The sequence below is a fragment of the Rhagoletis zephyria genome, unplaced genomic scaffold (assembly GCF_001687245.7).
Source record: "Rhagoletis zephyria isolate East Lansing unplaced genomic scaffold, Rhagoletis_zephyria_1.1 Rzeph_scaffold_00993, whole genome shotgun sequence".
In the NCBI taxonomy this organism is placed as follows: domain Eukaryota; kingdom Metazoa; phylum Arthropoda; class Insecta; order Diptera; family Tephritidae; genus Rhagoletis; species Rhagoletis zephyria.
This window is the reverse complement of record NW_016158077.1, coordinates 78,240-102,551: the sequence shown is the minus strand read 5'-3', so window position 1 is coordinate 102,551 and position 24,312 is coordinate 78,240. Positions and strand designations below refer to the sequence as shown.

Genomic DNA, 24,312 nt, shown 5'->3' with positions numbered 1-24,312 from the left:
CTATTTCAAAGCTTTGCAGAGGCGTTGCAGTTGGAAATAATAGTTTTGGCTGTTTTCATAGCGTCAACAAAGTTGCTTGTACTCGATGAGCTTTTTCAACATTAAAATAATGTATTTTCTTCTTTTTATCATCTAGGAAAAAAAATTACTATTTTTGTTTTTAAAGAAATGGTAATCCATGATTCAATAATACAAGGTTCGATAAACTGACAGTTGTCTCTCTAGAACCGCTCCCTTAGCAGTGGCATCGTGTTGCTTCTTAACAAATTTACATGGAAACAGTGTAGCGTTGGTTTGAAATACAAGTATAAGCTTTTGTGCAAATGTTTATTTGTATATGCATATGAAGCATAAGCATTGGATGTTTACATCAATCTCATAGTAGTCTTATATTAATTTTGAGTCATTTTGCAGTTTTTATACAGATAAATAGCACATAAATTACGTAATTCACGTAGATATATCAATATTACGTTCAACATTTCGTTTGAAATGCTAGATTTCCTGCAAATACATTAGAATTTACAAAAGGAATTTCACTACTAATTGGCTACTTTGCGTACTTTTCTACTACAATTTTCGCACCAAGAGATTTCATTCTTCCCCTTTCTCCGACCTTCGTAAACGCAACCTTTTATAAGGGAGTGTCAAACCACAGCTGTCAATAATTATCTAACCTTGTATTATTGAATCATGATGGTAATCTATCCCAGAGCTTTTAACTTCCTTCTATTGATAGTAAATGTAGACGCACACTTGAAAATGTATTTCGTATTGTCACATGTTTTCATAAAATTTGTTTGGCTCTGGATATTCTCGATTGTATTCCACCACTCGAGTTACATTTTCGAAAATATTAATTTCCCTAATACATTACACACGCACTCTTTTATGAGTGATAATACTAAACTTTGTATCCACAGCAGTGGTTTTGCTTTCCCTTTTTGTATGCCACTCAAATTACTCCAGTTTTGACAAATTGTCTGCTTTGACAGTTTGAACGCCCCCACTATTCATGCCACGGCCACTTCCACTCGATCACAATAATTTACTGAAAATTTTGACAGTCAAAGTGCATATTTGAGCGCATCTAAAAATTCTGGAAACGGAATCCATATAAATAGGAGCAACATAAAAAATTGCTGATATTTTCAGTCAGACTTTCCATTAAGTTTAGTTGCATCGCATTTCGATTCATTATACCAACTTTTTCACTCATACTTATTTACTCAAGTAAATGCAACAACATGTGGGTGCTTATTCATACATAAGTACCATAAATATGAAAAACTGTTTATTTTCTGCTGGCCTCCATCAGCATCAGTATCATCACCATCGAATACAACTACAGAGCGATTCCAGAGTTTCAGTTCCGCTTGTACTGCCGGCAATTGCACCACATTCTGCATACGTTGCCGTTACTTCGCCCCTTGTAGTTGGTGGATTTATGTGCACAAATAGTAAAAAAAATAACAAAGACATAAACACATTTATGAATTGCCCCACCCCCTTATTACTCGCCCCCATTATCGTGTGGTTGTATTTCTTTTTCCCGCTTGTAGCGGAAGCGGAGGCTACTTCTGGTTACCTCGACCACATTTGCGCCCAATTGCCTTAATGGGATTCCTCATATTTTGTTGTGCCACTTAAGAAAAATGAGAACTTAAAAATTGTGAATATTAAAAAAATAAGTAGTAAATTTAGACCGCCAATCCTCCCTGCCCGCGCTAACATTGTAAAAATAAACAACAACGTCATCGTTAATGACGCCCCAGCGATGGCAGCAAGGAGCAGAGGGAAGTCGAGAACGAGCAGCAAAAGAAGTGAATTATTGAGTTTTGACTGCGGTTGCATAGCGGCATTCTTCTTCCTCCCCATTGGTTCGTTTTGTTTATGAATAGGGCTCGGAATCTCATGCACTAAAAAATCGAAAATATGAGCATATAATATGCACACAAAAGTCAAAAATATTCGCTATAAACAAGTGAAATATGCAATTAAAAATATTTCCTAATATTTTAAAGTCGGTTCAAAAATACTCACTGCATTTGTTTCCAAGTAGTTTTTCCATTCATTGATTTAAAAAAAAGCACTTTCTACGGTCAGGGTAGATTGTCACCCTAGTGACAAGCAATTAGCAAGTTTCCTTTTTGATTCACAACTTGTGCAACCTACAGCCATTTGGCGGATTTAATGAATTTCAGTACGTCATACAGAGAGGCAGCTGCACTTTGAAACATTCTACAGGAATGGCTTTCCGAGTGTCTTCAGCCTCATCCTTGCGAGGGCTGAACACTCGCACAGGAAGTGTTCGACTGTTTCTTTTGAGCCATGGTTATCACAACTGCGACATAACCTGTTGAAGGGCGATCCAATCTTTTTGGCATGCACCCCAACAGGACAGTTCTCTGTGTATACTGCAGTAAGTTTGTAGCATTTTTTTTGCTTTTGGTTTTAACAGGGTCGTAGGATACTCAGAACCGCCTGGTAATCCTGTACGATTCTGTACGGTCCCACCTCTGCTTGGCCTTCGAGTGATACATTTCGGTAATTTTTGCCTTTATGTCCCTGAGCAAGGCGCCCGTGTCCACCGCGTGGGACACATTCAGTGCGGAGTCCCACTTTGCTAGTTCGTCCGCTGCTTCGTTTCCGTAAATGTCCCTATGTCCCGGGATCTATATTAGGGTAATTTCGCATTGATCAGAGATAAAGGCCAGCTGTCTCCTACAGTGCTCCACTATTTCAGATCTAACAGAGGTAGAAGAGAGTGCCTTAATGGCCGCTTGGCAATCCGAGACGATATTCAGATGAATATTTGGGATTAAATTATAAGTAATTTTTTTGACAAGAGATTTCGCACTAAATTTAAATTGTTGCAAATCAAAAAAGCAAAAATATGCCAAGACCACATGCATTTCTTTAATAATATACTAAAATATGAGCAATACCTATGCAAAAACAGGTATTTTTTGCAGAATATGCAAAACCTTGCATTTACTGCAAAATATGCACTAACCATTGAATGCAATTTAAAAAAAAAATTATGATTCGTAAAGATAACCTTATCTTTTCAATTTGAAAATATCCAATAAAAACATGCATTTTCATGAGACTCCGAGCCCTATTTATGAAATATGCTGTATTTGAGGAGACAATGCTCCTTTGTTGCAGTCGGCGTTCGAAGTGGGCGACATTTGTTTGTAATTATACCCTGCAGCGGTGTCGGCTATAATTGTCGTTTTCGTACTAGTTATATTACTAGTTCCAATAGCATAATATGCTCCAGGTAGTAACAAATCGAGCTATTGATTACATATTGCACTTTCTAAAGGTTTTTGGCCGTTTTAATATAACAGTGCTCCCTTATTACATTAAGGAATTTGTCATTTATCATTTAAATACAAATAATAAATTTTTAATAGTTACTTATCCATGTTCTGTTTCCCTCGTGTGACCACCACGCAAATATCGGACTGAAAAGTACCAAAATAAAGCAATACATACACTGAGGAGCAAAACCGGAACAGTAATACATAATGTGAATTTTCTTGCAATATATTCGCAATATATGAAGACTTTTTTGTAATCTAGTTTCGGAATTCACATTTCCAATGTTTATTTCATCAGAAGGCCATAAAAACAATAATTAATACAAGCAGATAAAGAAGAACATTGCCAAAAAAACGTAGAAACTAGATTGTTCCAGTTTTGCAACCGACAGAAAATTTTACCATTTGCTTGACTTTTAATAAATTGGCCATAACCAATTTGAATATTTTAGCTTTTATGGTCATCTTGGGATACTTTCGCACAGGTTTTAGACGAAATCTGTTGAGAACGCGCACCGGTTTTCCTCAACGCCATGCCCAAGGTCTTGCATGCGATTGGGCGAATTTTCGCAGTTGAACAGTGGCATTATCAAACAATTCCATAAGTTTCTGTTGAATCAATTCTGGGCTTTACGCAGGTCACTCCATGATTATAAAAACTTGGGATTTATACCTATTTGGCCCCAGTTTCGGAGGATATTTCTGATCATTGTCCTGTTAAAATTGATAAAAGCCTGCGAAAAATATCCTCAGAAATTGCCAAGTTCTTTGAAAATGCTCATTTGTTGTCACTTTTCTTTTTACCATCGATTTTACCACAGTTCTTACTGCCTAACAGNCTGTTAAAATTGATAAAAGCCTGCGAAAAATATCCTCAGAAATTGCCAAAAATTTGAAAATGCTCATTTGTTGTCACTTTTCTTTTTACCATCGATTTTACCACAGTTCTTACTGCCTAACAGGTAACACGGCCCTACATCATTAAATGTACACATACAAACCTAATAGTTTAAATATTTTGGGACGCTAGCCGTATCCCTGATGCAGGTGCACAGCACTTGAACCAATATTTCTACTTAAAACGTTTAATTTTATCCTCAGAGTTAACACATTTTTTCTTATTAAAAATGCGCTTCTGAATAAACATTTTTCTGGATGTCAAAGCAGGCTTTCTCCTCTTTATCTTTGCGCTGCAATAACTTGTTCCCATGTCTAACATAATGTCCAGTCACTTGCTTTGTGGTGATAAAACAGTAATTTTTGATTTGGAGCCAAAGTTTATTGGCATTTAGAGACCCTCCGATATGCCTAGCCTGGCAAATTGCAATTTTTGGTAGTCTCTCCATCTTGCAGACTGAGGTCCGCATATGATTTCTTTCTTTACAGCGTGGCCTTTCTGACCATTTTGCAAAAACTTTAAGTTCTTTTTGCTTGGTATGTGCACTTAATGCACTCACAGCGAAAATTCCACGCGCCTTGATTACAAAATTGCAGGAAATGAGCCAGAACTCCTCTTTGAATTATAAAATTCAGCAATTACTAAGAGGGTGCAAAACTGGAACAATCCAGTTCATTTTTGTTTGGTCATTTTTTTCTGAGTTTCCATATGCGAATCTTAAAATTTTTATGGTCAAACGTTTAGTTAAACATCGGTAAGGCGAAATGCAAGTTTGAATTACCATAAAGTAAATAAACTGAAGAAGTACATTACCACAAACTTAACTTTCCGTTCTATTGTTCCAGTTTTGCTCTCCAGTGTATGTAGATGCCCCTTTTAAAAAATATTATCAGTCTAATTGAAATTTTAGTACACTCGATTTATCACTATATTTACCTTTTCATTTTTATCATTCAATTCTTTTCTACACTTGTACTTAAGTACATATACACACGCAACCTTGTTGTATATGAATATGTATATAGATCCACTGTAAATGTATTCATAATCCATTTATTCAATTTCATGTTAAATACTTCTGAACCTGGAATAAAGTGACTTAGCAATCTTTTCTATGAACTCGAGAGAATCGGTCGTTCAAGTATTAAGTATTTTTTTCATGGTGCCGGGAGCTTTATCGAATATGGAGAAAAGACGCAGGCCAGTTTGCCGAACGCAAATTGCTGAGTTGTGCAATGATGCAGAGCTACTCCCGGCAAATGGAGATCGCGGCGAAGAATTTCAGGAGAATTCCGTGGTGCTGGTATAGCGTATTAAAGCATCCAAAGAAAACCTTACTCTAGCTAATGAAGCAGTTTTAGCGTTGAACGACGAGAAGGATAGTACAGAGGCTGAAATCGAGCGGATGGTGGAGTATGATGATGTGGCGGTAACCACTGTCGCACGATTGGAGCACGCATTATGTAAAAATATTACGACAGCGAATGCGGTACAAATGATTAAAAGTGACAATGGAGCTACTAGTAAAAGCGTGAAATTAAAGCCGATTGAACTGAAGAAGTTTGACGGGAGTTTTGATAAATGGATACCGTTTTGGGAACAGTTTAAAGAAACGGTACATGAAAACTTAAGTTTGTCATCAGCAGCGAAATTTAATTACTTGGGCGAGGCGCTGGAGAAAAACGCGGCAAATACCATTGCGGGGTTTACTCCAACGGAGAGATGTTATAACGAGGCCATTTCCTTTTTGCAGGAAGAGTATGGCAATACTGATAAAATTGTAGAGCAACACATTCAAAAGCTGTTGGCGTTAAAATCAATTCAATCAGCGCGTGATGTTAAAGGTTTGCGAGATCTTTATAATGATGTAAATTCCACCATGCAAACGCTATCTATTCTAAATGTTCCATCCAGTAAATACGAAATCGTAGTCAAATCAGTTTTATTGAGAGCGATACCTTCGTACTTACGTATTACGTTCTATAAAATTGAAAAACGCGATGGAATAGATACAAATGGCGACGAGCAATTAAAGCAGCTCTTACTCTTTATAAGAACAGAAGTAGAAGCATTAGAAAAACCGCATATGTCAGAAAATAAAGATGAAAGAAGAATTAGGGATGCCACTAAACAAACAGCGGAACAAAAAAGAGGAACGGCACTGGGACTACTTACCGGCGCACAGGGTGTCAAAAGGCAGTGCGTATTTTGTAAGGATGCAAATCATGACACTAATTCTTGCAAGAGTAATATGTCCACAGATTTAAGAAAAAAATTATTAATAAAAGAAGACCGTTGTTTTAGATGTGCGTACCGAAACCACACGTCTAAATTTTGTAGGAGTCAGTGGGTTAAATGCGAGAAATGTGGCGGCAAACACATAACTCCATTGTGCGAAAGAAGTATGCCAAAAAATAGAACGGAACAATCACGTGATGGTAGCGACAAATATAACAAATCGGACGTCAGCTCCAGTTGAGCCGTAACCCCGGCAAATTCTCTTTTAACAACGGCATTTCAATCAGCGAGTTCAGAGAGTGACGAGATATTTCTTCAGACCGCTAAAGCCATAGTTGAAAATGAGCGTACGGGTGAAAGAGCATTTACGAGAATAATTATGGACAACGGTAGTCAGCGCACCTATATTAGCGCCAAATTAGCAAGAGAATTAGAGTTAGCTACGGTAGCTTATGAGAAAACATGTATACTGGCATTTGGCGACAGCTGTGAGAACAAGAATGCACAAAAGCTCAAGCGAGTTAATATTGTATTAAAAAGTCAATACAACGAAAAAACAAAAACTATTAGCGCGATCGTCGTACCGAGTATTTGTGCAGACATACTACCGGTTCCTGAAATAAAACAAAAAAAACTCCAGTGGATGAATACAACGTTAGCCGAAAACCATCTCTGTAACGATAAGTATGTGAGAGGAATGAATATTCTTATTGGGCAAGATAATATGTGGAAATTCATTGGAGGTGAGAGCGAAAAGATAACAGATGATTTAACTGCAGTAAATACCTTCTTTGGATGGACAATTCAGGGATGTTATGGAGATAATGATAAAATTCACTGCATTTTAAATACTTTACAAACACGCGAAGACACATTTGACGTAGCTAAATTCTGGGAAATCGAGTCGATTGGTATTAACGCTCCACGTGAACCTGCACAAGTGGACGTAGAAATATACATAAATGAGATTACCAAGCGTTATGTTGTGGCGTTGCCATGGAAAATTTCCAGCGAGTATTTGCACGACAATAAGCAAATGGCCCGAAAACGACTTCGAGATTTAACAGCGAGGCTTATGAGAGATCCACAAAAATTAAGAGAATATCATGAGGGTGTGGAGGAGTTGTGGCATAGCGGTGTTTCTGAAAGGGCCAATGAATTTAATAATAGCAATTCAACTGTCTATTATATGCCGCATATGCCTGTATACCGAGACGACAAATCTACATCAAAAATGAGAATCGTTTTCGATGCTTCGTCATGCGAACCAGGTAAAACGTCATTAAACCATTTAAACACCGGCAAAAATTGTGTGGCCGATTTTTTAAAAATATTGGTGAGGTTTCGTTTCGATAAAATAGCTTTGACTGCCGATATTGAGAAGGCATTCTTGCAAATTGAGATTGCCGACAGCGATAGAGACGTTCTAAGATTTTTGTGGTACAAAACCTTGCCGACCATGAATGAAGAGCTTCCGGAGCTAGCAGAATATTGCATGCAGAGGGTCATGTTTGGTGTCACGTACTAAGTACCTGTAAATAGTATGCAGTACGCAATACTAATATCTGTAATAAGAAAATTTGGAGTAATTTATTCGGATTTTTCATTTGCTTTTGAGGAATTTGGTAATCTTTTTCTGGCAACACTGAAAGTATGTGAAGTAGAGTATTAATAGTCGGAAATATATCTTTCTCACAATGTCAGATGCCGTTTGAGTCAGCGTTGCCACAGACACATTAATTTCCCTACCAAAATTTCCTACCATAACCAACCAAAACCTACCAAACATTTTTTGAGTTTTAATATTTTTTTTTTCAATGTAAATTTTTTTAAAAACATAGCTAACATAACATTTAGTAAAACTAAAACACAGCTAGTACAGTACAATAAAAGCAAATTAACTGCGTATAACGATTCATTTTACTGTACATACATACATATCGTCATTAGATTTGAATAAAGACGCGAGCTAAAAAAAGTTGACGGCAAAAAAGACGCGTAAAAAATGTCGTCGAAGAAGAACTCTTAGGGCCGGTTACTCAATGTCTTGTTAACACTAATCTTCGGTTAAACATCTTTATCGACGTGTTCGACTCCATGCATACAACAGGGAGTCGGTAACGTCGATAACTATGTTTAATCGTAGTGTTAACCAGACATTAGGCAACAGCAGACAGAGATTAAAACTTTTCAGAACGTCTTTAGAATACCGCGCCTTTAAATCTTCTGTGACCATTTCGATTAATGGTATCTATGCAGAATCTTAATAATACTCTTCACCGCTGTGAGAGGGATGATTGTTTCGATGACTCCGGCAGCGCCACTTTCCCCTAGTTCATAAGTATGGCATTGATTTCATATATATCCATTCCAAGTTCCACGGTGCCACGTCGCACATTGGGCTGGAATTACTCCATAATGGACTTAGAGACATCAAAAAAATTACTAGTTAATATTTGAAAAATATTGATGGGTTTTGATTCTTAACTTTATTACATCACCTTTTCGTACCTGAATATTTTTTCATAAACTCTTTAGTTAAAAAGTTGTGACCAATTTAAGACAAAAATGTATGGAAAAAATCACAACTATGGCTCACATTTCACACACATTACGCCAGTACTGCGAGTCTGACAACCACTTTTTCTACCAGGGTTATCAACTGACTGTATGGTTTGAAACTCTTAATTGTTTGATATTAATACGTAATTAATTATTTTGGAAATAAATTAACCCCTACATTAACGCAAACGTCAAGCTGTGAAGCTGTGTTTTTCTGTGATCTGTTTAAATTTTGTGTTTGATAAAGCTGTTTACGCTTATTAAAGTAAAAAATTAAAAAAAGTGTTAATAAACTTCTNCGGTTGGGCGGGAATGGAGGGTAAAAAGCCGTTGGGATTAATTAATTAATGTATTTATTTTAAACACAAACAATTAACAACTGACTAATGAACAATCAACAATTCATAACATAATAGTCCAAGATCGCAGGGCCTCTAGACCTATCTTATTTTCAAATTATTGAAATTTAGGAAATAAATAGTGTTATATGTATTTTAGAATGTATGCGTATCTTCTTCCTTGGATAGGCCGTCCTTTTACAGGTAGCAGGTAAGAAAGGTACGTGAAAACGTAAGTTACTTTTGTTAAAGTGAAAGTGCTGATTTTTGAAGTGAAACTTCTTTAGCGGTGGTTGGTTGGTTGGGAGTAAATTGGCAAATTCCGCGGAAATTGCATACGGATCTGGTTGGGACGGAAATGATGCAACGGAAGTGATGAAACGGAAATGGTGCAACCGAAATGGTGTAACGGAAATGATTGGGGCTGAAACAAGTACTTCTTGTGTATATGCAACGGAAATGATGCAACAGAAATGATGCAACGGAAATGGTGCAACGGAAATGGTTGGGGCTGAAACAAGTGCTTCTTATGTGTATGCATATGGTATCTATAAATTTAACAAAAATTTGCTAACAAAAGGTTAAAGAATAACACTTAGAAAAAGACCAATACAAGAATGAAAGTAAAGGTGACTACGTACATAAATGAAGAAAAGGATAAAGGCAAAGGTAAAAATAACAACAAAAACAAAGATGCGTAAAGATAAAGGCAAAAATGAAGACCAAGGTAAATCTAAACACTTTACTTATATATATAAGAACAAATGTGAAGGGGAATATGTAGCTGAAAAAAATGATGAACATAAAAGTAAAGACAAAGAGGAGGATGAGGATACCGATAAAAGCAAAGATGAAGATAGGGGAAGAAAGATTAAAATAGAGGTAATTAAAGAGGAAAGGATATAGAGAGAGACACAGAGACTCAATCTGGGAACTATTTTTGGATTTTAGAGATTTTCGGGATTCTCGAGACCTACCGATAAAATAATCGATATTTTTATCGATTTTGTTATCGATATTTATCGATTTTTTAACGATATTTACCGATTTTGTTATCGATTCATCGGTTATGTTATCGATAATTATCGATTTTGTTTTCGATGTTTATCGACTTTGTTAGCAATATTTATCAATTTTGTTATCGATTTTAATATCGATATTTATCCGATTTTGTTATCGATATTTATCGATTTTTTTATCGATATTTATCGATTTTGTTATCGATATTTATCGATTTTGTTATCGAATTTGTTATCGATACTTATCGATTTTGTTATCGATATAAATCGATTTTGTTATCGATATTTATCGATTTTGCTATCGATATTTTTATCGATTTTCTAATCGATTTAGCTACCAACGGTATTATCGATGTTGCTATTGAAATTTTTATCGAATTTGTCATCGATTTTGGTATCGGTATTTTGATGGACGTTATAATCGATTTTGTTATCGATAGAGTATAATGATAAAAATGAAGATAATGGAAAAACAGAATAACATGAATGTTATTAAAACGAACAGTGGTAGAGGTAGGGATCTACATTGATAGAAAAAAAGCGAAAAAATATACCCTTAAGCAAAAGCATATGTGTGTATGTATAGATAGATAAGTAACGTAAGTTTAACTTCTACAGTGTGGCCCAGGCGCACTTACTTTTTTATATATGTATGTAGATTCATACATAACTTTTACATAATATTGCTACGAATATTCAATATTGACAGACACTTTCTATTACACCTGAGTTCACAATAATTCACTAAAAAACATACTGTCAAATTCAGTGATTCGTTTGTTTGTTACTCATACGCCATATATCCACGCGTACGTATTTTGTAAAACATGTGTATGTATGTATCTAAAAACAACTGCTTCGACTTCAATAAAAGTAACTAACGTTGCCTATACAAGCAAGCAGATCCACATACATTTTAAAATACATACAACACTACTTATTCATTAAATTTCTTTACTTCGAAAATAAGATAGATCTTTAATATTGCCTCATTCTTTTAGTTTTTCAAATATATCACAATTTGTCCCTAAATCACGAAACGTTTCGAGAATAAAGAATAACTCCCATTAAATGATAATCGGGTAGTTTTGCGCTAATGATCAAGAGTCGTTGCGTACTGTTTTTTTCGATGATTCGAATTGACATAACAATCTATGTACATGTGGATGATTAATTTATCTGTGATTTGTTGAACACATTTTTTATTGTAAACATGTGACATCAAGTCGTAACGTGTCCATACAATAATTATTAATTTAATTATACACTTTTTTGCTTTACATAGATGCGTAATTTCATTAATTAGTTAAACACTTAACCGGTAACATTAAAAAAAAAAGTGAAATCCATTCTAACATAATATTATAAATTTTTAGTTACCCATACAAAAGTAAAGTCGAATAACTTTTTAAATTTAGGTTTTACGAAAAACGTTATATATCATAAAATTATGACAGTGGATCATAGAGTTTGAAAATACATTTAAAGACCTAAGTCCCTGCCTGCCAATTTCAGCCCACTTTGCGTCGCCTTTTCCAATAACCCCCATTTTTCCATTTACCAAGTTCCAGTACTCTACCATGAACACTTCAGAGATATGAAGCATAAAAAAATTCGGTTTGTATGGGAAGTGCCACGTCCCTTTGGATATCGGTTTGGTTTTAGCCTATAACCATCCTTGGAAAGTCCGTGTCCGAAATTTCCGATAATCCTTACTAATTTAATGGTTTGTTTGTTACGCTTTCACGCTTTAACTACTCAACCGATCATAATGAAATTTGGCACACTGGTGTTATTTAGCCCAACTTTAATTATAGGATAGCTGTGGTGTAGTGGTTAGCAGTGCGCGCTTCCACTCCGTATGGCCTGGGTTCAAGCCCTGGTCAAAGCAATAACGCAAAAAAAAATGTTTTTTCTTAACAGCGGTCGGCAGGCAATGGCAAACCTCCGAGTCAGAGCTACCGTTGTGCGACTAAAGTGCCAAATGACACTTTTTGAAGATCGATGCCCCCTGACACCGACTTTTAGAAATAGGCTTATTTTGAAACTTTTCTTAAAAATCATGCAACTTTTGCCCCCTTTCTTTGATCAAAAATTATACATACACATTTTGACAATTTTTTTATAAGATATTACTTTTCAAAGGCGCTTAAAATTACATCTCTGGCAAGATTTTGACTGATGTCAACCTTTATATTATGCCAACACAAGCACTTTTTAACTACAATTTTGTTTTCATAATAAATGCGTATTTTTAATATATCCCTCATTAATAGGTTTTTATTTTAAGGTATTTTTTTTTGCATTGATCTCCATGAGCAATTTATTAAAAATAATGCGGCATACTCATAGATGAAATAAAGTCGAGTCTAATATAAGGTGAACCTTTGTTGACAGATTCCATTGAAAATTATGGCAAAAAGCTATAACTAGCCTAAGAGTCGATAAGTTGCGAGAGGTAGAATTGAAAAGTCTTTATATACGTGGTATAAAAGATTTGAATTACTTCAAGAAACGTTTTTTCGGCTTTGACATTTTTTTGCGACTTTCGAAAATTTTTCAGCGGTAACACTGCTCCGAGTGTATTTCTGCCATGAAAAACAGCTTCTCGTAAAAATACAATCGCCGTTCGGAGTCGGCGTAAAACTGTAGGTCCCTCCCATTTGGGTGACCACATCAAGGCGCACGCCACAAATCGGAGGAGAAGTTCGCCAAACACTAACATATGTGTAAGCGCCAATCTATTATACTAGTGAACCCACATGGCGTTAAGACGTCAAAATTGAGTTTAATATTTTAAATAGATGGCAACACTATTCACAAACCTTAATAAATATTGCAAATGTTTCAAGTAATTCGTCCATCCCTTTTTGAACGAAGAGAGGTCTCAAATGGCGTCGGTTTTTCATTTCCTCAAAATTCAAATCACCTTGCACCGCTAAAAAAGGTCGTGACTTCAAAAAATAAAACCTTAATGCACATTTAGAATGACGGTGCTGATCTGATGACCTTCACATTAAAGATCTGATGACCAATAACAAACAAATTATTTATTTATAAAAATTAACTCAAATTATTTTTTTCGGTATATTATGGGTTTATTCGAAAGAACATATGTATATTCCCATTAGTTATGGAACCCGATTTCATCATGTGACTGTCTTCGCAGTAGCGCATCCTATTAACCCAGTTCTGCAAGACCTTGTTGATGGTTTCTGGCACTATCTTAAGAAATGCCCGACAATACGCCTTAAAGGTCTGAATCGTTAATGGATTGTTCGCATTATATCGGTCCTTCACTAAATGGCACAAAAAAGTCTAAGGGCGTGAAATCGCGGCTCCAAGGGAGCCAATTCACTTCATCGAGACAGCTGATAACACAATTACCGAACTTTATCGCAAAATAAAAATCGAATAGGTGGCAACCCTAACAAAAAATATTTTCAAACTAAAGCTTTATTAAAACTCTTTCTTTTGCCACTCATATTTTAATATTTCATTAAAATTGTGAAAAAGCTAAATAAATTAGGCTTTTCAAACAGGTGGCAACCTTCTGCGAATCATTTTCAAACTGAAATCTTTTAAAGCTCTTTCGTCTGATACTTAGATACATAATTCAATTACCTTAAGAATTAAATTGAATTTAATTTTTTGATCACCTGGCAACTCCTCTAAGCAGTTCAGATATAAATCCTCCTCAAACCCATGAATGATTAAATCACCTCTTAGAAATTTATTTAACTTAATAATTCATTTAACAAAATTTTGATGTTTAAACTGAAGATTTCTTAGCACTATTTCGTTTAACACCCATATTTTAATACTGTATATTACTGAGTTTGGCTTTTAAAGCAGATGGCAACCCTTTACAAAACATTTTCAAACTACTACCTTTTTAAACTCCTTTAGTCTGGACCCCTGTGGGCGAACATTTTGTAAATTACCTATGTAATTTCCCTGTTTAAAATTTAATTTGATTTTTTAAACAGGGGCAACACTCTCACAGTTAAGAAGCAATTCAACTGATACCTATGGCAACTCTTTTCAAAAAGTAAAACCTCATTGCACATCTACAACCAAGCCTTTTAATTTGACACCTCATTTTTGAAAATCGAGGGAAGGATGGGGATATGATGGCATTGATTTATACATAATATCAACTTGATTTTTTAAAAGGTAGTCATTCTTTCCGGAAAAGTAAAAGTCCTTTAATTTGATAGCTCATTTTTGAAAATCAAACGAACNCGAAGAGAGGTCTCAAATGGCGTCGGTTTTTCATTTCCTCAAAATTCAAATCACCTTGCACCGCTAAAAAAGGTCGTGACTTCAAAAAATAAAACCTTAATGCACATTTAGAATGACGGTGCTGATCTGATGACCTTCACATTAAAGATCTGATGACCAATAACAAACAAATTATTTATTTATAAAAATTAACTCAAATTATTTTTTTCGGTATATTATGGGTTTATTCGAAAGAACATATGTATATTCCCATTAGTTATGGAACCCGATTTCATCATGTGACTGTCTTCGCAGTAGCGCATCCTATTAACCCAGTTCTGCAAGACCTTGTTGATGGTTTCTGGCACTATCTTAAGAAATGCCCGACAATACGCCTTAAAGGTCTGAATCGTTAATGGATTGTTCGCATTATATCGGTCCTTCACTAAATGGCACAAAAAAGTCTAAGGGCGTGAAATCGCGGCTCCAAGGGAGCCAATTCACTTCATCGAGACAGCTGATAACACAATTACCGAACTTTATCGCAAAATAAAAATCGAATAGGTGGCAACCCTAACAAAAAATATTTTCAAACTAAAGCTTTATTAAAACTCTTTCTTTTGCCACTCATATTTTAATATTTCATTAAAATTGTGAAAAAGCTAAATAAATTAGGCTTTTCAAACAGGTGGCAACCTTCTGCGAATCATTTTCAAACTGAAATCTTTTAAAGCTCTTTCGTCTGATACTTAGATACATAATTCAATTACCTTAAGAATTAAATTGAATTTAATTTTTTGATCACCTGGCAACTCCTCTAAGCAGTTCAGATATAAATCCTCCTCAAACCCATGAATGATTAAATCACCTCTTAGAAATTTATTTAACTTAATAATTCATTTAACAAAATTTTGATGTTTAAACTGAAGATTTCTTAGCACTATTTCGTTTAACACCCATATTTTAATACTGTATATTACTGAGTTTGGCTTTTAAAGCAGATGGCAACCCTTTACAAAACATTTTCAAACTACTACCTTTTTAAACTCCTTTAGTCTGGACCCCTGTGGGCGAACATTTTGTAAATTACCTATGTAATTTCCCTGTTTAAAATTTAATTTGATTTTTTAAACAGGGGCAACACTCTCACAGTTAAGAAGCAATTCAACTGATACCTATGGCAACTCTTTTCAAAAAGTAAAACCTCATTGCACATCTACAACCAAGCCTTTTAATTTGACACCTCATTTTTGAAAATCGAGGGAAGGATGGGGATATGATGGCATTGATTTATACATAATATCAACTTGATTTTTTAAAAGGTAGTCATTCTTTCCGGAAAAGTAAAAGTCCTTTAATTTGATAGCTCATTTTTGAAAATCAAACGAACGGTTCAGATCTGATGACCTGGACAAAAAGTCCTTTCGCGTATATATATATAGATATAGTTAAATTCGACTTATTAAACAGGTGGCAGCCCTTTTGAAAAGTAGTTTCGCGCTAAGATATTCTTAAATATTCTTCGTCTAACATTGCGATATATATTTTAATCAACTGATGAATTAGGCTGAATTATATTAATTAAACATATGGCAACTCCTCTAAATATAGCCCAGAAATAAAGATTTTTCAACCCCCCTTCGATTGATACCCATATTTTAATAATTCATTTAACTTATTTAATAATTTGAATTTAATTTCTAAACAGGTGGCAACCCTCTTCCAACACCTCAAAAATATTTTGTGTGTTCAAACTAAAGTCTTCTTAATATTCTTTCGTTTCACATCATTATTTTGACATTTCATATAACACCTAGATAGGTTAATTAAATTCGACATTGCAAGAAGGTGGCAACCCTCTTCAAAATATTTTCAAACGGCCACCTTCTGAAGCCCCTTTCGTTATGCGCCCATATGTTGAAACATATTTCTCCTAATTAATTTTCTTAATTCAAATTGGAATTAATTTTTTAAACTGGTGGCAACCCTCCTAAAGTTAAGTCAAGAAGCAGATATTTTCAAAACCCTTTCCATGAATCCCCTTTTTGTAACAATTGATTTTTTTAGATAATTTGAATAAAATTTTTTAAAGGTGGAAACTCTTCAAAAAAGTAAAACCTTATTGCATATCTGCAGTCCAAGAGTTTTAATTTGACAACTTATTTTGGAAAATCAAGCGAACGGTGCTGTTATGACGGCAGTGCTTATTATATAGTTTATATTCAATTGTTCTACAGGTGGCAACTCCTTTCGATAAAATAAAACCAGTTTGCACATCTACAGGCCAAGCACTTTAATTTGACACCCCATTTTTGAAAATGGAACGAACGGTGCAGATCTTTTATGCGGAACAAAAAATGCCTTCGCGTATTATTTTGAACTTAATTATTTAAAAGGTGGCAACTCATTTCGAAAAAGTTAAGCCTTATTGCACACCTAAAGTCAGAGCCCTTTGACTTGACACCGCACTTTTAAAAATCGAAAGAACGGTATTGATCTGATGGCATTGATTATTAAATTATTTGAATGCAATTTTTTATCAGGTGGCAACTCTTTTCGAAAAAGTAAAACCTTATTACACATCTGCAGACCAAGCGCTTTAATTTGACATCTCATTTTTGAAAATCGGGCGAACGGTGCAGATCTTTTATGCTGCACAAAAAATCCCTTCGCGTATTATATATATATAGATTGTTATTATTTATCTTAATTAGCAAAGGGGCGTGACACCTCTCATACAAACGGAATTTTTCATACTGCATACCTCTGGAAGTATTTGTGGTAGAGTACTGGAACTTGGTATGGAGATATATTAAATCAATACTATACTCATTGAGAAAATGTAGGTTCTTTGAAAAGGACCCGTGACACCTCCCACACAGACTGAATTAAAAAAACAATTGGCGACAGGTAACAAAATCAACGGAAATAACGTCAATTGACACTATTTCGCATACTGGTGCGAAATAAAGTCAACTGACATTATTACCTTTACAAATAAAATCCACTGACATTATTACTCTTTCAAACATTAAATTTGGTGGTGGTTCATGATGGTCTTGATTAATAGCACTGAGGATTTGGCAATAATCTCTTTCGTCTATGGAAACAACACTTACGGGGCAATGTTTATTGCAACATTCATATCTCACGTACGATGCAAGAACATTTTTTCTTTGAATCGATATATCTTACTTTATTTCCAAAATTTTTGTTGACTTTATTTAGTTTTTGAAAAGGTAATAATATCAATGACTTTATTTCGCACCAGTATGCGAAATAGTGTCAATTGACGTTATTCTCGTTGATCTTGTTACCTGTCGCCAAAAAATTAACTTTAATTCAAGGTATTTTATAAGCTAAATGAATTATTGGGAACGTTCAGAAAGCGCAACAGCTCAGTAACTGTTGCGATTGAACCTTCTGAACGCATGGTTGTGTACTGCTGATCAACTGAACAGTTGCGTGTTAGATGATCGTAATATTTTTCTGATAATTTGAGACAAAATGTCGGTGTGTACCTTTGAGAGTTGAATTTGACAGCTAATGTATGAAGCCGTTCAGAAGACGCATACCGATCACTGATTTTGTTAGCAACGGTTGGGCTCAACTGCTGCGCCTTCTGAACCTACCCATTATAAAATGGATGTCGATCGAGTCGTTGTATCCCAGAAATGGTGATTCTTAGGAATAAAAATGTCATTACTGTTTTTAGAAATAATTGCATGATTTACATTTTTGTCTATCCTATTTTCATGATAAATACCGTTTAGCTGAAAAATGGTAAGAATCAATTTATGTGACCTTTGCCCTTATTCTGCCTTGTGCTAGCGCTGTCACATTTTCATGTTCTTTTCTCAGCCCTTTCACAAGGCGTCGTGTTCTTTTCTCAGCAGGTTGCGCTCTGATCCGGCGAAAGTGCTGCCTTTTCTGCCCTCAAATAATCGTGAGGGGGAGAATTGCATGGTTGATTTTTAATTTAATCTTGTAAAAATGCAATTATTTTCCCTATCAGAAATAAGTGTTTTGCTTTAAAATTGTTAAAGACTTACAGGCCAAGTGAATAATTCAGCTTTATTAAGTTCTATAAATAAATTGTGATGGAGTAGTATATTTTCTGTTTCATTCTCATATAAAGAACGCAACACTTTCTCAGGTTTCAGGGCAACGCAAAGCAAGAGTTCCCATATAAAAGGGCAGAAATTTTTTTGAGAAAAGAAAACGCTATAACTTGACCGGGCTAGTAGGAAACAGTTTTAAAGATTTAACAGAGTAGCAATTAAAAATATTAGTTAGACGGGTTATAATCTACTTCAATTAGGTTGATCGAGTGATAATTTATGGGAAAAAATTGTGCTATGTTAAAAAAAAAATTTATTGAAAAATCCTCATCTCAAAAGATTTTCCCATATACACACATACAAAAAGAGAAAGTTAAATAAAAGCTTGTAATAATATTTGACTTCATTCTCTCGACATCACAAAGTAGAAAAGCTAAAAAAATTTATTTAATAAGATATATTAAAACAGCCTCCAAAACATTTACTAGAGACGCCCCTGACTGGTTTGATTGAAAATTTGTTTTTTGATTTATTTTATACATACTTCACTTTGGTGTGTCAAAATTTCATGTGAAAACAATGGCTGTATTTCTTTATTCATTCTGAACGTTTGGAATAAACTTGTTTGTTATTTATTCTTTAAAACGTTCCTGATGATCAGAGGTGGTCACTACCACAAACAAGCGTGAGCTAAAAGTGAGAATGTGTTAGTGTGCCTAATTCATTATGCATGCTGTCGTGTTCTCATCGCTGCGCTCTCGCTTGTATACGTACACGCGACGCTTACGCTCTTTTAGCACCTGCTAACTCTCTGCCCATGCCTGCTGATGATGATATGTTAACATATATTTCAAACGAATTCTGTTTATTCTGGCTGTGAAATGGGATTATCTGGAATGTATAAAGAAAGGAAGCCAATATAGGGTGAAAAGGTGCCAAATCCATTTTTTAAATTGTTCAGGATACGAAAAATCGATGTAGTTTCGTATTACCTGCCATTTGCATCAAAAACTAAATTTTGAAAAAAATGGACTTTGCACCTTTCCACCTTTAGGTAGCGATAGATACACTGCCAGAACAAACTGTTGGCACAGAAAATTTTTCACAGTATATGCAACAATTTTTTTTTATAATATTTCTCCGCCAATTTTGTATAAAAATATGGTTCATTATACAATAAAAAACATAAACTTTTAATCAACTTTTTAATCAGATTTTTTAGAATTTTTTTGGATATCCAGTTTTGCAGCCCATTAAATTATAGTAATAAAATTCAAGTTCGGAGTTACTCAAAAATCGCATCGATTTTTGAGAATTTTTTTTTTGTTGAAGGTGTTTTGCATTTTTTTTGCCATACAAAGTATTTTCGAAAAAAACAAAAATTTTGTATGAAAGAGACTGCCTGAAAAAAATTGCCACAATCAACGGCAGTTCCTAGATATTGATTGGGCCACAAATCTGCATACTCAAAAAAATGCTAAAAAAACAGATTAAAAAGTTGAAAATTTGCATGAAAATTTGCTGAATTTTCGCGAGTTTTGCACAAAGTTTCGGAATTACATTTTTATGTTTATTGTTGTAGAATGAACCATATTTTTATACAAAATTGGCGGAAAAATATTAGAATAAAAATTGTTGCATATATTGTAAAAAATTTGCTGTGCCAATACTTTGTTCCGGCAGTGTATGTGTTGCTGGCATACAGCCACTAAATTTAAACGTAGAATACGTGGTATAATAGGAGAGCCCATCAAACTAAACCGAGTAGAGTAGGGGGCCATACATATATTTGGTGTCTCATGCATGAGGGAACACGAAATCGGCCTGCTGCCTGACCTAAGGGATTCGAGCATGTCAGGAGTCCCGTGTTTTGATTGATCCTCGAGACAGGGGAGGGATTGGGCAATACGAATAGATAGTGCTGCAAGCCCCCCTGATTAGCCGTATCAGTTGCTGCAGCGAGATAAGCGACGCCTCGCCTATAGGATCCGAGTATCATCGAGGTCCTCAAAAACCATCTGAAAGAGCATCAAATTCTGTGTAAGAAAAACCACTGCTGCATTTTCCAAACAGTGGTGGACATGGCTGCTGCAGCGTTTGACAGTCGCCCTCCTTGTCCAGTCATTATACACTTTTCACCTCGCAAAAATTAATTCTCGAATTTTTTCTGGATCTTATGCCCTCGGGGGGATCAGTTTCCGTGTAAATGGCAAGTGGCGACCAAATCCAGCCATTGCGCATGTCCGAATTTTGTTTTTTTTGTCGAAAAAAAAATGGATTTCATTGAATAACTTGGCCATTTTTAATTTTTAAGAACAATCATAAGAATAAAAGTGGTAGGAAATTCAATTACAATACAAGTTTGGTCCTTATAATTTTTCTTCTAAAATTGATAGTTTTCGAAATAAACTTGAAACAAGCGGTAATCTCAAAATATTGCATTATATATCGTTCATTTTCAAATCTACGGCATAAATAAGTAAGGTCAGACTTGAAGAAAATCAAATTTCCTACAACTTTGGCCCCCACAATTTTTCTTCAAAAACCGATATTTTTTGATAGGGACAAGTAACACAAATAATTGAAATACTGAGGAGTAAAAAAATTATAATTTGAAAAAAAAAATACATTTGAAATAAAAGAATAAATTTAAAAAAAAAAAACAAGTAAGAAAGTCTAAGTTCGGGCGGGGCCGAACATTAAATACCCGGCGCAAGTATTACATATATGCCTTTTCACCTTTCCGAAAGCTACAGCTACATGGTAAGCCGGGGTGTATCAATTTTGAATAAATTAGCGTCCTTAAATTTCGAAATATTGACGTTTCGAGCATTTCTAAAATTTACCGTTATATGAAAAGCCGTAATTTTAGTCCGATTTCAATAATTTTGGACGTTTTGCTTTTATGTGGCAAGCACAATAACCATACCGAGTTTGGTACAAATTGGTAGAACGGTTACCGAGATACATATATGTGATGATAAGTGGGCGGTGCCACGCCCATTTTCCAAAATTTTATGATAAGCGTATTTCCTGATAAAGAATTGTTGCAAGCATCAATTTTGAATAAATTAGCTACAATATTTACGGATTTATCGAAGATTTCGTATTTCTCCAAATTACCGTTATATGGGATGTGGGCGTGGTTATTGTCCGATTTTTAAAATTTTCGGCCATTTGGTATCCTGTACCAAGGCCAATAACTGTGCCAAGTTTGGAAGAAATCGGTGCAGCGGTTGCCAAGATATACACATGTAACACTGAGTGGGCGTGGCTACGCCCATTTTTCAAAAATTTATATTATTCTTATTTTTCGTTTAAAAGTTATTGCAAATATCAATTAATCAAATATGAATAATCTTCAGTAGTTACTAAAATATCGCAGTTTTCGTATTTCTGAAAATTACCGTTATATGGGAGGTAGGCGTGGTTATTGTCCGATTTTGCCCATTTTCAATACCATCCGTCCTACGCCCGAAAGAAGTACACGTGCCAAGTTTCGTTAAGATATCTTAATTTTTACTCGAGTTATCGTGTGCACAGACGGACGGACAGACGGACTGACAGACGGACGGACAGACAGACAGTCACCGCTTAATCGATTTCTCTTTTCATCCTGATCATTTATGTATACATTTGGCTATATCTATCTCGATTCGTTTTGCCTGTTACAAACAACCGTTATGTGAACAAAGTTATAATACCCTTGTGCACAAGTGCGCTCGGGTATAAATATATTATGTGAAACGGCAAAAAAAGATGAAAGAAAAATTAGTCGAATTTCCTGATATAGTGTGTCAAAAAAAATAAAATAAATTAATGACAACAATTTTTTAAACACATTGCAAGTATTCTGCCCTAAACATGAATATTTGTTTGGCTATTTATTTGTAGCAAAAATCCAGTGTTTGGGACTACTACATTGTAAGACTGTAGCAGAGCTATTCACGAGGGAGGCATTATACCCAGTGCTGCCAGATATGAGGATTTCGCCCCATTTTGGGGATTTATGAAGCCATTTGGGGATAGATTTTTTCGTTTGGGGATGTGGGGATTTGATGGGGATTTTTTTTTGGTTTAAAATTTTCATATTGAATTTAAAATACATATATTTTACTGCCTGCCCTTAAAAATTTTTCGAACAAAGAATTTCTTCGTCAAAGCATTATTCGGCGCAAATGCTTGCTTTGATTGGCATTCACCGAATGAACTACATATATTTCTGATTTTCTTGCGTTAACATTTTGGTTCTTCATTTAGTGTAAAAACAATATTAGCAAATGGCAAGAGAACAAAAAAAATACTAATTTGACGAATTTACAGACAGCAATGGGAATTAAAACACTGCACGGATACATTTGAGTTGCCCAACAAGACATTTGTTAGCAGCGCAATTATCTACTCTCTTTATCTCTCCATTCTCTTGTTGAGTGCGGGCAAACACAAACCGCTTGGAGTATGCGTAAAGCTGAAATTAGTCAAGAACGTAAACCTACCGGTACGTAAACCCGAGTCAGCTGACACGATCTGTCTTGCCATGTAAATGAAAACTCAACATCGCAGAATTTTTCTGTAGTTGTAGCCCGTAGCGCAGAAATCTGCGGAATTTAGATTTTTCCGTGTCACTTGATTTCTCCTTCTCTAGATGGTTGCCACTTCGTCAGTTTTGCAGATGGTAAAAAAGTTATAAGTTCCTATTCTAAATATGTTTAAAATATTTGAAATTTACTATTAAATAAGGTTTTTGTTGAAAACTAAGTAGTTTATATTTAGCTACAATCTATTAAAGCACGAAAAATTGTGGTTGAAAGGGTAAGTTTATGAAAAGGCATTGAAGAGTGGCAACAGTCTAGTAAGCAACACTGAGGGCTCCAGTAATCGACAAAATTCTGCGTTTACAGACTGCGTTTAAGTATACGTTCTGCGTTCTCGACTAATTTCAGCTTTGCAGAACGAACTAGATCTTATTTGTCGAATTTAGAACTATTTCGGAACTATCGAATAAGGGATGCAGCGGGGGGCTTGTTTACTTTACATAGATATGTGTTCGGCGGCTTTTTCGTTCAAATACGCTTCTATTCTGCGCTTCGCAGATGCTTTTTCATAGCTTGGTAATACAAAACTAGAATTTGTGTTAACATTTCAACATCTTGGGACCGTCTGGAATCTAAGAAATAGCAGCGAGCACCTCTGCAAACTCAGCTACAGCTAAAGGTAAGTAAACGTACATTTCTTACAATCATTCAAACAAACTTAATTTCAAATTGAAAACACATTTCCAAAATAACTTAAAATCGCACACACGGAAGAAACTAAAAGATTGAAAAATCATGATACTTTTTTCTTTCGTTTGTCGATTTCAGAACTGGTTCGGAACTATAGAATTTAGGACTAGTTCGGAACTATCGAAAAAGGGATGCAGCGGATTGACACTTCCTAGGACATCGCCATGTTAAATTCGCCAGTTGCTTGCATGCAAAAGAGATTTATCGCGAACCAGTACTGGGTCTAAATGTACTAGAAGCACCCCAGTTCAGAACTAGAGATTTTCCCCACAGGGCTGCTTGCGGATATTCTTCAGTCGAGGTAATTGTGTTTGCAAAGCCAGTACTTCTTTTCTTGCTATTGATCGGGTTTTTACTT

At 35.1% G+C, this 24,312-nt stretch overlaps 1 protein-coding gene across 1 annotated transcript in view; it reads left to right on the top strand.

The window, feature by feature from the left end:
• Positions 1-24,312, top strand: part of LOC108362346 (uncharacterized) — a 39,158-nt gene that overhangs the window by 9,028 nt on the left and 5,818 nt on the right. The window contains exons 2-3 of the mRNA XM_017615278.1: positions 5,571-6,473; positions 6,753-7,736. Coding sequence (XP_017470767.1) covers positions 5,571-6,473; positions 6,753-7,736 — 1,887 coding nt within the window. The remainder of the gene's footprint in view (positions 1-5,570; positions 6,474-6,752; positions 7,737-24,312) is intronic.